The sequence below is a fragment of the Monodelphis domestica genome, chromosome 7 (genome assembly GCF_027887165.1).
Source record: "Monodelphis domestica isolate mMonDom1 chromosome 7, mMonDom1.pri, whole genome shotgun sequence".
Taxonomy (NCBI): Eukaryota; Metazoa; Chordata; class Mammalia; order Didelphimorphia; family Didelphidae; genus Monodelphis; species Monodelphis domestica.
Window position 1 is genome coordinate 167,945,862 of NC_077233.1, and position 15,589 is coordinate 167,961,450.

Consider the following 15,589-nt stretch of genomic DNA (forward strand, 5'->3'; position numbering starts at 1 on the left):
CTAGATGAAGAGTCAGCAAAAGAGGTTAAGGAACAAGTGAAGAGGCAAATAGGTGGCTCAGTGGATTGAGAGCCAGGGCTAAAGATGGAAGGTCCTGGTTTCAAACCTGGAATCAGACATTTCCTAAATGTGTGACCCTAGGCAAGCCACTTGTCCCCCACTCCCTAGCCTTCACCATTCTTAAGGCCTTGCAACCAATATACAGCCTTGATTCTAAGATGTAAGGTAAGGTTTTTTTTTTCTTTTAAAAGGAGCAAGTGAGGTAGACAGGAGGAGAACTAGGAGAGAGCTGACTAATAAAAGCTTAAAAGAGAAGAATATTTTTAAAAGATGGTTAAAAGGGTCAAAGACTGTAAATAAGTCAAGAAGGATGAAGACTGAAAAAGGTCATTAGATTTGGCAATAAAGAGATCACTGTTAACTTTGGGGAACGCAGTTCCATTTGAATGATCTGGTTGGATGTCAGACCTCAGAGAACTAAGAAGACAGTGAGAAGGGAGTTTAAAAATGGCAATCATCAATAATAAAATTATTACATTTTAGGAGATTTATTAATGATCATTAGAAGTAATGAAAAGGTAACAAAATTTTAAAAACCACGTGCCCATGGCTAATTAGCCTGTTCAAAATCCCCATTTACCATCCCAGTCACTGACAGGAAGGAAAGAGCCAGACCAGGAACACCCACTGAATTTTATCCCCTGTCTACAGGAAGTATGTAATGACAGGAAGTCAGTGAGCTCCCAGGAAATGTAGTTTTTAGGGTAACAGATTTTCCAATTACACATCCCCCCCATGATGATTTTGGGAGACTAGTCTCCCAAAGTAATCATTTAACATAATGAACTTTTAAATTACAACAATTTAGGGATAAAAGGAAAAAAGAACAAACCCAATGATTGCTAGATGCATTGACAAAAAACCAGTTGGGGGTAGTCCCCTTTGGAATAAGAGTAGACATACAAAAACAAATGCATTCAACCCCACACAGTTCAAATCACACATCCCAAAGTTCACTCTGAATCTTCTGGTGCAGTGTGTGGTTTGTGCCGGCATCTTCATGGCGCCTTCTCCAAACAGTTCACTTTCTGGATTCAGAAAGGTAGCATGTTTCTTATCCTAAAAATAGTCTCAAAAAGAATTTACACTTTGCATTTTAGAATAATACATTACTCCCTGAGGAGGATGTTGAAAAACACAGGGATCACTTAGGAATGCATGGCTGAGTTATGAGGTATATGAACAATTAGCAAGAGAAATCAAAAACATCAAAAAATCCAAATAAAAAAACTTCTGGATTAAATATAAAGTTTCAAAGTTTTATATGTAAAAATTCTAAGTAAAGGAAAAACAATCCTATTGCAGGTCCTTGAATCAGGGCCCAATTAAAGTGAATTATGCAATTATGCACTTACCCAATCAGTAGTCAGGACTACAGAAAGTTTTCTACACTATGAAAGACAGAAAAGGGACTAGATTTTTGCAGCAAATGGGAGCCAGGATGGAGCCAGAATTGAGATACTTGGTAGAATGTGGGACAAGGAAGGCCTGTCTTTGACATGCCAAAATAGCCACAACCTCGAACCCCAAAAATTTCAAGTCCTCTTGTCTTGGCTCAAAATTACATCAATCCCACTGGGATCAGTCTTTTTGACGTTGTGCTTGATAGGCACTATGCATTTTAGCTTTATGCTTCTGTGGCACTATGCAATGGCTCTTTTGTATTCCCTTCTGCTGGAATCAGACAGAATCATTAAGCAAAGTCCAATAATTTTTAAACAATCAATAGCATCATTTTTTATAGTCTAAAGTTTTGGGGGTATGCATTACCGTTAGGGCAAATGTATTTTAAACTTATATTACTGCAAAAGCAAAAAAAAAGTTAAAGAAAAGTCTCAATGCTGTTGACATATGCTTCAAATACAAAAAGGAGAAAAAAATAAAACTGAAATACTATATTGCACATGCACACAAATCCAATAATAAAAAAGTGTTTAAAAATCAAAAATATATAGATTACAATCAGTGACACTGTGTCAGCCAAGAAGAGGTAGAATACAAAGGTTTCTCACCCCAAAATGAAATCCATTTCCTTTTATTACTTGGCCATGATGCACTGTGTGAGAGCAAATGATTTTTTTTACAAAGTAACAATATTTTTTATAAAGAACAGTAGTAATGCACATTCAAGAAGTATCAAAATCCCAGCAGCAAGAAATAGAGAGAGAAATTCCATTTAAAATCACCCTAGACAATATAAAATATTTAGGAATTTATCTGCCGAGACAAACACAGGAACTATATGAACACAACTACAAAACACTTTCCATACAGCTAAAACTAGATCTAAACAATTGGAAAAACATTGATTGCTCATGGGTAGGATGAGCTAACATAATAAAAATGACAATCCTACCCAAATTAATTTACTTATTTAGTGCCATACCCATTGAACTACCAAAAAACTTCTTTACTGAATTAGAAAAAGCCATAACTAAGTTCATTTGGAAGAAGAAAAGATCAAGGATATCCAGGGAAATCATGGGAAAAAAATGCAAAGGAAGGAGGACTTACAGTCCCAGATCTCAAACTATACTATAAAGCGGTGGTTATCAAAACAATTTGGTACTGGCTAAGGGACAGAAAGGAGGATCAGTGGAATAGAGTTGGCGTAAATGATCTCAGCAAGACAGTTTATGACAAACCCAAAGACCCCAGCTTTTGGGACAAAAATTCATTATTTGATAAAAACTGCTGGGAAAATTGGAAGACAGTGTGGGAGAGATTAGGTTTGGATCAACACCTCATACCCTACACCAAGATAAATTCAGAATGGGTGAATGACTTGAACATAAAGAAGGAAACTATAAGTAAATTAGATGAGCACAGAATAGTATACATGTCAGACCATTGGGAAGGGAAAGATTTTAAAACCAAGCAAGACATAGAAAGAGTCACAAAATGTAAAATAAATAATTTTGACTACATCAAATTAAAAAGTTTTTGTACAAAAAAAACCAATGTGACTAAAATCAGAAGGGTAGCAACAAATTGGGAAACAATCTTCATAAAAACCTCTGACAAAGGTTTAATTACTCAAATTTACAAAGAGATAAATCAATTGTACAAAAAATCAAGCCATTCTCCAATTGATAAATGGGCAAGGGACATGAACAGGCAGGTCTCAGCCAAAGAAATCAAAACTATTAATAAGCACATGAAAAAGTGTTCTACATCTCTTATAATCAGAGAGATGCAAATCAAAACAACTCTGAGGTATCACCTCACACCTAGCAGATTGGCTAACATGACAGCTATGGAAAGTAATGAATGCTGGAGGGGATGTGGCAAAGTGGGGACACTAATTCATTGCTGGTGTTGTTGTGAATTGATCCAACCATTCTGGAGGGCAATTTGGAACTATGCCCAAAGGGCGATAAAAGAATGTCTGCCCTTTGATCCAGCCATAGCACTGCTGGGCTTGTACCCCAAAGAGATAATAAGGAAGAATACTTGTACAAGAATATTCATAGCTGAATTCTTTGTGGTGGCCAAAAATTGCAAAATAAGGGGATACCCTTCAATTGGGGAACGGCTGAACAAATTGTGGTATATGTTGGTGATGGAATACTATTGTGTTCTAAGGAATAATTAAGTGGAGGAATTCCATGGGAACTGGAACAACCTCCAGGAAGTGATGCAGAGCTAAAGGAGCAGAACCAGGAAAACATTGTACACAGAGACTGATACATTGTGGTACAATCGAAGGTAATGGACTTCTCCATTAGTGGCGATGCAATGTCCCTGAACAATCTGCAGGGATCTAAAAACCACTATCCACAAACAGAGGATAAACTGTGGGAGTAAAAACAACGAGGAAAAGCAACTGCTTGAATACAGGGGTGGAGGGGATATGACTGAGGAGAGACTCTAAATGAAAACTCTAATGCAAATACCAACAACATGGAAATGGGTTTGAATCAAGAACACATGTGATACCTAATGGAATCGCGCGTGGGCTATGGGAGAGGAGGTGGGAGGGAAGAAAAGAAAATGATCTTTGTTTCCAATGAATAGTGTTTGGAAATGACCAAATTAAAAAAAAAAGTATCAAAATCCCCAAAGTTATAATAGCCCACTTAATGACAATAACAAATAGCCAAAAAAAACCCACTATCATATTTTACATAAGTTGCGACATGACATTAAAAAAAAACAAACTATGAACTGATGGATACTTGTCACAAGTTTTTCAGGTGTAGCAACTTTTCAACCTTGGCTGAGATTTTTTTCTTAATTCTATTATTGCCATCATTACAAAAATGTGGCAGAGGAACCCAGAAAAGACACAAAACCTCTGTACTGTTGATTTTGGGTCTAAAACATCACCAAGAATATAGATCATTCTGGTGGAAGGGTAGAGTAAACTGAAAAGTTACAAATGAGAGATACTCCCTCTTGGGAGTCATCCAGAAGTACCACGCCCTAGGAACAACTTTCCAGTTCCTCTGGTATGAGACTGTGATATGTCCCATCCATTTACATTTTTACAAATGTGGAGGTAGGGATATAATTGCACTCCACTTCAGCTACTAAATGGACCTTTTACCTCTTGTTACAAATAATTCAGAGGCAAGCAAGATGATCAGTCAGAGCTATTGAAAAATAAATCTAAAAATCATGTCTGAAGACCCCTTAAAATCAATTATAAAACAATGGAGTCTGAAAAAGCCTTGAAATTTTCACCTCCAGACTCTTTAAAGTTACTGCCTTATCCATTTAGTCCTTTTGTCACAGTGAGGGAGAATGCCTCACTGAACATGGTGAGGAGAAATCCCAAATTGAATGAATCTTAGAGACTGGGCAGGCCCAAATGGCAAGGGGTTGTAGGGAAATGAATTTCTCCCCTGAATCTCAGGCAAGATAATAGAAAGGACCAGTACACCCAGGAATAGTAGGAAGAAAAATTCTAAAACTGGGAGCTATTTGAAATAGGTAATGCACTGTTCTTTCATAGAGTGTGCCATGCTTATAATTTTACTTCCTGTTTGGAAGAGTAAACTTCCTTCCCCTTCCCCCATGGGGTAAAATGCTAGGGAGCAGCTTGCTTCCTCTGCCACATGGACAGGGAGTTAGGAGGTTAATTATTGCCTAAGGAAGACACACCAGATTTTTTTAAGAGCTGCCTGGAAAATGGCTCCAAGGACTTCTAGCTTATGAGTTCCAAAGACACAGTGGCACCTACCAGCAGAACCAAAAGGAACAGCAACATCAGCCAGAGCTGGGGCCAGAGGATCAGGAGAGCAGGAGGAGGTTCAGGAGCAGGAGTAGCAGCTCCAAAGAGAATTTGGAGTTCTCTTGTAGTTTGGGGGGAGCGGGGGTCAGGGGTGGGGGGGTGGGGGGGGTGAAAAGCCAAGGCAGGAGAAATGTGGCTTAAAAAATTTATCTAGGCTATCTTACAAAATTGAGAATTCCTTCCCCAACTTCTGGTCGCCATCATTTTAAAAATTAAAATTAATCATCAATAATTAAAATATGATGTTAAAAAAGATGTATTAATGATCATTAGAAATAAAGAATAAAAAGGTAACAAAATAAAAACCACATGCCCATAGCTAATCAGCCTGTTCAAAATCCCTGCTTACCACTACCATGCTCGCAACAGGAAGCCAAAAGAGCCAGACCAGGAATGCCCACTGAATTTTATCCCATCTACAGAAAGTACGTAACAATAGGAAGTCAGTGGGCTCTTGGGAAATGTAGTTTTTAGGGTTACAGATTTTCCAATTACACAGGGGGTAGATGGCATTTTCAAGAAATTTAGCCATGAAAGGAAGAAGAGATATGGCAGCTAGCAAGGATAGATATGTCAATTTAGTGTTTTTTGATGATGAAAGAGAAATGAACACGCAGTAAGGCAAATCACAAATTTATCTCCATTTTCAGAAAGTACCAGCCAGTGTATGGAGATTTGAAGTTTCCCAATAAGTTGAATAAATTTAAATATTATAAGTTAATTTACAAAATTAAAAGTAAATCAACAAATATGCTTTCTTCATCATCTACTTGCTAAAATGAAAATGCTTCTCTAAACTAAATTAAAACCTTAGACCACCAGATGTTGCAAGCAACTTCTTTGGGTAGCATTACCCAAAGAAATTGCAAATGGATCACTCCCACCACCTGCCACTTTCACTGCTATGTACATCCTGCTGAAAGAATGTGGGGAAAATCATGTACATATCCTGAATGAGTCTAATACAAATTTATGCTATATAACCTTAACTAGGCATTCACTGCTGCAGGTCAATCCTTTTATACTTCCCTGATGAATTCACTATTCCATTCATCATAATAGTTTTTACAAATCTCTTCATTCTTTCCTCAATCTCCCATGGCTCCCCCTCCCTCAATCATTTTGGCTAAAAACCTTGGCTCATATTTTACTGAAAAAATGGAACCTTTCACAAGAGCTCTCTCTTCTCCTCTCCTTATTTCATATGATTTAGATGTCTTTTGCAAGTACCTTCTGCCTCTTTCACCCATCTAATGATGAGACAGACCTTGCCAAAGTCAGCCCCAAAACATGCACAAGTGATCTCATTCTATCTCATCTCTACCAGCAAATTGTTCCTTCTATCATCTCCACTCTTTTATTTATCTTCAATCGCTCCCTATCTACTGAGTGTTTCCTTGCTCCCTACAAATTGCTCATGTCTCCTTCATCCTCAAAAAATCTTCACTTGAATTGATTTTACCATTCTGGAGGGCAATTTGGAATTATGCCCAAAGGGCTATAAAAGAATGCATACCTTTTGATCCACCAAAAACACTACTAGGTCTATATCATAAAGAGAAAAAAGAAATGGGAAAGTATACATTTATACAAAACTATTTATAGCTGAGCTTTTCATGGTGGCAAAAAATTGGAAACTAAAGGGATGTCCCTCAATTGGAGAATGGCTGAACAAACTGTGGTATATGATGGTGATGTAATACTATTGTGCTATAAGGAACGATGAATGGGATGATTTCAGAAAGAACTGGAAAGACCTCTGTGAACTGATGCAGAGTGAAATAAGCAGAACCAGGAGAATATTATATACAGTAACTGAAATACTGTAGAATGATCCAAAGTGATAGACTTTGATATCAACAGCAATAGAGATCCAGGACAATTCTGAGGGACTTGTGAAAAAAATGCTATACACCTCTAGAGAAAGAACTGTTGTAGTATAAATGCAGATGAAAACATATGATTTATCACTTGTTTATTTGGGTATATGATTTGGGGTTTTGGTTTTATAAGATTATTCACTTACAAAAATTAATAATATAGAAATGTTTTGTGTGATGATACATGTATAATCCAGATTGAATTGCTTGTCAACTACAGGAGAAGGGAGGGAAGAAAGGAGGGAGACAACATGAATCATATAACTTTGGAAAATTTAAGTGGAAATTTGTTATTAAAATAAAGATAAAGATAAAACATTAAAAATTTTTTTTCACTTGATCTATCCATCTCTATCAATTATCATTCCATTTCTTTCCTGCCTCTTGTGGCTAACTTCCTTGAGAAGGCCATCTATAATAAATGCCTGTATTTCTTCTCTTACTCTCTCCTTAACTCTCTATAGTTTTGTAATATTTATTGGGAAAGGAAATAGGATTGGGGAAAATGGGGATAAATGGGGGTTAATGGGAGGTTTGTATAGGGGTAAGGAGGAGTTAAAGGGAGAGAGGAAATATTGCTTGGGAGGCAAGGGAGGGAGATGCCCCCTGCTGAGAGGAAACAGCAGGGGTCCAATAAGGACGGTTTGTCTTTGTATGACTGAAACTGAAGTTCAGCTCCCTCTATGACCAGAAATGATAGTCCACGTATCTGACTGCGAATTCAAATAACATAAAGTTTAATAACTAGTTGGGATTGGAGTTTTTCTCAGCTTCAGACCTGAGGTCAGGCCCCAGAGGCTGGCAGAGAGTTTGTCCCACTCCCGTCTACTCTCGTTGTTCTAATTCAGAATCTTAGCAGTACACAGAAAGCAAACAAGAACAAATCTGACCTTCAGAGGCCTGTGTCTTCCGCTGAACCAAGAAGAGCATGCCACTCCAGACTGGGCTGAACAAGCTCCTCTCCCCTCCAACCCCCGGAAGCAAGTCCCACCTGGCAGGAAGGATGGACTCGTCACAAGACCCCTCTGCCACTCTCGGCAGGAAGGATGGACTCGTCACAAGACCCAACTGCCACTCCCAGTTGGGCCCTTCTCCCACAAACTGTCAGTCTTGTTTCCTTTCCACAGTTTGGTTCCTGACTTCATCATTTAACCAAAATTGCTCCTTCTTTTCCAAAGATACTGATCTCTTAATCGCCAGATCCAATGGCCTTTTCTGAATCTTCATTTCTCCGAGACTTCTCTAGAGCTTTTGACACTATCAATCAGTTTCTTCTCCTTAATGCTCTCTTCTCTAGGTTTTCAGGCACTAGTCTCTCCTAGTAGTTCTCCTTCTTACCTATATGACTCCTCCTTCTCTGTCTCCTTTGTTGAATTTTCACCCAGGTCATGTTCAGTAACTGGGTGTCACTTAGGGTTCTGTCATGGGTCTACTTTTCTCTGTGTATTATTTTGTTTGATGATATCATCACTACCTATGAATTCAACTATCATCTCCATGTTGATGAAGCTCAAATCTACTTATGCAGCCCTAATCTCATTGCTGACCTCTAGTCTTGCATCTATTGCTGCCTATTAGGACATTTCAAGCTGAATGTCCTGTAGGCAACTTAAATACATTATGTCTATAACTAAAAATCTTTTTCCCCCAAACCCTTTCCCCTTTCAAACTGCTCTATTACCATAGAGAGCATTGCCATCCTCCCAAACTCACAATCTAAGATTGATACTTCACTTGTCACTCTCACCTTGATTTCAAATCTATTATCACGTGTTAATTCTTTCTTTGTAACATCTCTCAAATATACCCCCTTCTTTCCTCTGGTACCCTGGTATAGGCCCTTATCACTTCACACCCAGATTTTTTAAATAATTGCAATTATTGATTAATCTGACTGAAACAGGTCTCTCCACACACTAGTTCATACTTCATTCGACCACCAAAGTGGTTTTGATCCTGTAATCCCCTTTCTCAAATTCAAGTGGATCCCTATTACTTCCAGAATCAAATGTAAAATTCAATTTTTGGCATTCAAAGTCCCTTTATAACAGCCTCTCCCATCTTTCCAGTCTTCTTACATCTTATATCTCACTATGTTCTTTCCACTTAAATGAGATGGGTCTTCTTTGCTGCACCTCAAAGAAGGCAAATTAAACTTTGCATGTCCCAAACTCTCCTGACTTAGGGCATTTTCACTGGTTCTCTCCATCTCAGTCTCTTGGCTTCCTTCAAGTCAGACTAAAATCTTACATACTACAGGAAGCCATTCCCAATCACTTTTTTTTTTTAAACTCTTACCTTCTATCTTAGAATCAATACTAAGAATCAGTTCTAAGGCAGAAAAGTGGTAAGGGCTAGATAATTGGGGTCATGACTTTCCCAGGGTCACACAGCTAGAAAGGATTTGAGGTCAAATTTGAACCCAAGAGTTCCTGTCTCCAGACCTTACTCCCTACCACTGAGCCACCTAGCCATCTCTTCATTAGAATCCCTCAAGGGTGGGATTGTTTTTTTTTTCCCTTTCTTCATATTCCTTCTGCCTAGCACAGTGTGGGACATCACAGGCATTTAATAAATGTTAACTGACTCTCAAAACAACTTTAGCCAGACTAAAAATGTTCCTAAAGTACACAGGACTTAGTATTCATTCAAGAGAATGAATCACAGAAAACTATTTACCACAAAAAAGCCTGTGCTTTATCATAATCAATCTCATTTAAATAGAACTTTTGAACATCACCCAAAAAACTTATACAAATCTACCTAAATGCCTTTATCAAAAATTTCATTTTCCATCTTAACTTAAAATCTCTTTCTGGATTAAGTTACAGCAATTAATTAAGCACATTTTCTAGCTTAAAAGCAAAACAACTTTCTTGAGGATAAAAGCATGACTACTTCTTACAAGATTATTAGATTCTCATAGCTTTTTAACATTAATGAGTTAGATTATACAGATACACATGCATATATTTATATAACAGAAGAGAAATATTCCCAATCAAAAATTTACATTTTACCTATTAGAAGACTTGACTTAGTCATGGACTTTTACTCACAAGACTTTAAAATCTATAATATATTGATCCAAACATCTAAAAGGGAAATGCGTGTTAAGCAACTTTGTTATTAAAATATTTATAGAATTATTAAAAGTAAAAATTATAACTTTTAAAGAAAGTGGGAGGTAAATTATAATTTAAAATAGCTATTATTTTCAGATGATTTCAAGTTAGGGCACCATAGTACTCCTCTACTGTATAGATGTCTTGAAAAGATACTGGAACTCCTATCTCCAGAGCGCAGAAGCTCTCTTTTCCTATTTCTCTACAAACCAATTTTAAAGCAGACACTTTTGTAAACCACGTTCTCTCCTACAGTGCGTATGCTCCTTATCAGAAGCTCATAACAGATTTTAAAAGAGCCTGTTTCCACAAAACTATAGCCTAAACCTCCATATTATTTGAAGGTAGTTAGGGGGATATCACAAATGGGAAAAACTGGACACTGCCAACAAAAAGCTGGCTCAACACATTTACTAAAATTGTTTATTAAAGTTCCCTTCCAACTGGCCCCCAAAAGCAGAGTCTTGTTACAAAATCTTTACATGCTTTCTAGTTTATTATTGCTTAAGAGTCAGTTTGGCTCCATGAACACTTAACATTTTTAGATATATACTACAATAAATTTTCTTTTTTAATCTTAACCAATGGGGAGCTATTAGACTTTTCAGAAAAGCACATTTATGATCATCTTTTATCTCAAGCATACAAGAATGTTTCAATGCCAAATCCATTATCCCTTTACCCTGTGGAGAAAAAGACTCAACAAAATAATTTGTACATCATGCTATATATGATCTTTCAGAAACAAAGAAAGGAATATAAATATCCAGGTTTTCCAATTATTTTAAAATGGCTTACTTAATACATGTATGTTTTTATATATATATACATATATATATATGAGATTACTCTGAATGTTTAAAAATTGTTTCTGTTACATATCTTTAATATCCCTACATTTTAAATGTCTATACTTCTCATGGGAAAACCCACGATGGGCAGAATTATTGAAGCAAGATTACTGCCATGATAGTGATAAGCACTGTCATAAAAAGCATTAATACACCATATGTCTTAAGAACTAAGTCATTAGCTAATAAAGATGATAATGTATACATTACCAAAGTAATATATGTAAAGATGTATTGCCATACACAGTAAGATATTACAAATATACTTTTAGAAAACATTTTAGTAAAGAAAGATAAGGAAACATCATAATAGAGTAGAAAGAATTCTTGATTTGAATCAATGGTCTTGAATTCTAGTTCCTGCTCTGCTACTAAGCTACTACTCAACAAAACCTAGGTATGAGTCCCACTACAAAATCTTTACATGCTTTCCAGAATGCATTGAATTTCTTTGCTTCATTAACAATGCAGTTTTAGACTTTTGCAACAAGAACTATGAAACCATGGGAAGTTATCTTATCTCTTCCATAACCATATTTTTTTCACCTAAAAGGTGAAGGAATTGAACTTAATTTCTAAAGTACATTTTAGTTCTTAAATAATACAATTCTATCCACAAATTTAAAAGAACTAAGACAATAATGAAACTACACAGGACCACAAGGAGTTATTTAATTTCAGGTTCCTAAAGGCAGAACTAGATTTGCAGATTCACTAGCTTTATCTGGATCAATTGCCACCATGTGTTGGGGGAAAAGGAGTTAATACTTAAAAATAGATCTCCATGACACTTATATTTAATATTGTACAATATTAAATATAAGATTTGCAGAAGGAAGGAAAGAAGGAAGGAAGGAAGAGAAAGGAGAAGATATGGAAGGGGAGGGGAACAGAGGAGAAGGGAAGAGATGAAAAAGTCTTCCAGAACAAGAATGGTCCTATCAACTGCTTGTCTATCCTAGGTGGAATACTTTCAATAAGAAAGCCTTTAATTTTACCCAAAGTATTTACCTTGTATTTTCCTTGATCACAGCCACATAATGTGCTCTCCATGGTGTAGCTTCTCTGTACTCCTATTTCCCTCCAAACAACCACACGGGCTGTAGACTGTTTGGACTTTTCCACTACAAAGCTGCAGCTGCTCATGCAGAATGCTGGGGCAGTATGGCTCAATATCTTAGGCAAAGTCTGAGAAAGAAAACCAGTGGCATTTTTCAAAATTAAAGGAAACGACAATGATTATTCTAGCTCTTATCTGTCTCAAAACTCACTATGAATAGCCTCACTATGATTTGTGGATTTTCTGCAGAAAATACTTAGAAGCTGCTCAAATAATAATAGCTCAAACTTATATAGCAATCTAGTTCATAAAATTCTTGCCATCTAACAATCCATTAAGGTAGGAAATACAAAGCATTATTTTCTCTGTTTTCCCATAGTCATAGAGTTTGTACTTGGTAGAGTCAAATCCTAAAGATAGGTCTCTAAATTCTGAATCCAAAGCTCTTTCTAGGATTCTTCCTACTGCTTCTCAAATTGTGGTTTTGGTGAGCAATTTTTAGAGTTCCAGGGAAAGGATTTCTTGTTCAGACTAGTTAATAAAAAACTTCAATATCACAAATGATGTGAATATGTTAACTGTCATTAGAAAATACATATGAAAGCAGTATACAGATAAGAAGCAATTTTTAACTTAAATCTTACAAGACTATTTTTTAATAGCAAAGTAATTTTGCTACATGAGGATTATTCGACACTACTAATTTTAGAAAAAATAAAGAGAAAATGAAGTTCACTTTTTAGAATAGGCAAATCAAAAACTCATTTCATAGTTTACTTTTTATATTTACTATCCTATAACAAAAATGAGTAATTGGAATCAGTACAAAAGACTTTTCTAATAAGAGGATTTCCAGTTCCTGTTTTGAAATATTTATTTGCAAGTCACCTTTATTCTCTCATGATTTCTTTATTTTATCTGAGTCCTATTGGCTGTTTAGGACCTAACAAAAAATAAAAATGAAGATATGAATGACATGTTGATGTATACTACTAATCAATAGTAATTTTTATTATATAACAGACTAGTTGCAGGATAAAAGATGAAAAGCAGATCCAAAGGAAAAATAATGCTGGTGAGAAACACCAGCAAGTTCACTTATTCAGAAATATCTTCCCAACATTTCTTAGCAATTACAGATGTGATTCAGTTCAACAAACATTTATATTAGTATCTACTATGTATAAGAGGGGATACCTCAGTAGTAGATTGGAAAGAGTTCCAGGCCTAGGAGTCAGGAGAATCAAGTTCCCCGAGTTAAAATCTGACCTAAGACTGTTGTGACCTAAGCTGTTGTTACCTTAGGCAAGTCACTTAACCCTGTTTGCCTCCGTTTCCTTATTTGTAAAAAGAGCTGGAGAAGAAAATGGCAAACCATTCCAGTATCTTTACTAAGAAAATCCCAAATTAGGACACAAAGAATCAGGCATGACCCAAACGACTGAATGACAACAAATGCAAAATAAACTTTACTAAAAATGAAACAGTCCCTAAGAGGCTTATATTCTATTGATAAAAGATGATATAAACATATAAGTCAATAAAAAGCATAAACAAGGTTTTTTTTTTAACCCTTACCTTCTGTCTTAGAATCAATATTGTGTATTAGTTCCAAGGCAGAAAAGTGGTAAGGCAAAGGCAAAGGCAAAGGAGGTAATGTAATTTGCCCTGGGTCATACAGCTAGGAATTGTTTAAGGCCAGATTTGAACCCAGGACCTCCTATCTCTAGGCTTGACTCTCTATCCATTGAGTTACCTAGCTACCCCCATACACAAGGTATTTTCAAGAAGGCAAAACACTACTAGCTGACTGGACAAGGGTGTCAGGAAAGGTCACATGTAAGAAACAGCATGTAAGTTGTATTTTACCTTTCTTATAATAGGATCTTTGGACAGACTGGTGAAGCCTATGTACCCCTTCTTAGAATAATGGTTTTAAATGCATTAGATAAAATATATAAGATTACAAGGCGAAGCAATTATATTGAAACAATTTACCATCCCAGGGAATTTGTCCCTTGAACTCTATCTCTATCTAGACCCTCAAAAGAGTCAGTGGACCCCAGGTTAAGAGCTCCAAATTTAAAGAACATTAAGGATTTTAGAAGGCAGCGGTGAGGAAAGAATGAATCCATTGCATGCAAAGGCACAGAGAAAGATGTCCTAGGAACAGTAATCAGTAAGCAGTTAAGTTTGATTAGAAAGCAGAAGAAGAAGAGGAAAGACTAGAAATGTAGATGCAAAACAGATTATGGAAGCCCTTCAATGTCACACTGAAAAATGAGATTACAAAAAACAAACTAATTTAATTCATTTAAACACTCCTTAACAAAGTACTACACACAACATAGGATAAGGTTATAACAAACATTCAATTCCTGTTGAATACTGATAGCAGCCCAATAGCTTCCTCAGGCATGTAAAATCTCAAACATGTAAAACCAGAAGTACAGGATACAGAATAAGTATGTTATTTCCAAAGTTCAATAAGAATTTGTGTTGTCCAGATCCTACAGATTATTTCTAAATAATGTCTTTATTTGTCCCTATAAATGAATTGTTTATTGTTTTTTTTTAAAGACTAGAGCAAGAACTACATGGTAAACTGTCAAGGGAATGGTATGTTGAGGAACAGCGAAGATTTCTTGCTGGGAACCCTGGAAAACCGTATCCCTGCCTTTGCTAACTCCATGATGAATGTTCTTGAGAAAGATTCAATGGACCTGGAATAATATGACTAGAAGATGATAGTTCCATGATGAATCTTCAGGGGAAAGCTTCTAGAAGCCTGGAACATAAAGAAATGTATACATCTTTCCAATGTTAAGACAGTAATGTGCCTTCCTAACTTTCCTCTTATCTTAAGCTACTCTGTATTTTCATATGTCCATAGCTTCTATTTCATTTATTAATCAATTTTTAAAATCTTTAGAGAATAGCCATTTACATGCATGGCATGACTTCATCTTTCCTTGGATAAATCCTCTTTTGCTCATTTTCTAGGGGAGAGTAGGAAGTTGGGAGAAAGAAAGGAAGGAAGGAAGGAAGGAAGAGGAGAAGGAAGGAGGGAAGGAAGGAGAGAAGGAAGGAGAGGAGGGAGGGAGGGAATAAGGAAGGAGGGAAGGAAGGAGGGAAAGAGGGAAAGAGGGAAAGAGGGAAGGAGGGAAGGAGGGAAGGAGGGAAGGAGGGAAGGAGGGAGGGAGGGAAGGAAGGAAGGAAGGAAGGAAGGAAGGAAGGAAGGAAGGAAGGAAGGAAGGAAGGAAGGAAGGAAGGAAGGAAGGAAGGAAGGAAGGAAGGAAGGAAGGAAGGAAGGAAGGAAGGAAGGAAGGAAGGAAGGAAGGAAGGAAGGAAGGAAGGAAGGAAGGAAGGAAGGAAAG

General features: G+C 36.6%; 1 protein-coding gene across 17 annotated transcripts in view; it reads right to left on the reverse strand.

Moving 5' to 3' along the window:
* The window catches only part of AGTPBP1 (ATP/GTP binding carboxypeptidase 1), a 226,964-nt gene that overhangs the window by 24,226 nt on the left and 187,149 nt on the right, over positions 1-15,589 (reverse strand). For all 17 annotated transcript variants that reach the window (XM_056805970.1, XM_056805972.1, XM_056805971.1 and 14 more), the window contains one exon: positions 12,164-12,340. In XM_056805970.1, coding sequence (XP_056661948.1) covers positions 12,164-12,340 — 177 coding nt within the window. The remainder of the gene's footprint in view (positions 1-12,163; positions 12,341-15,589) is intronic.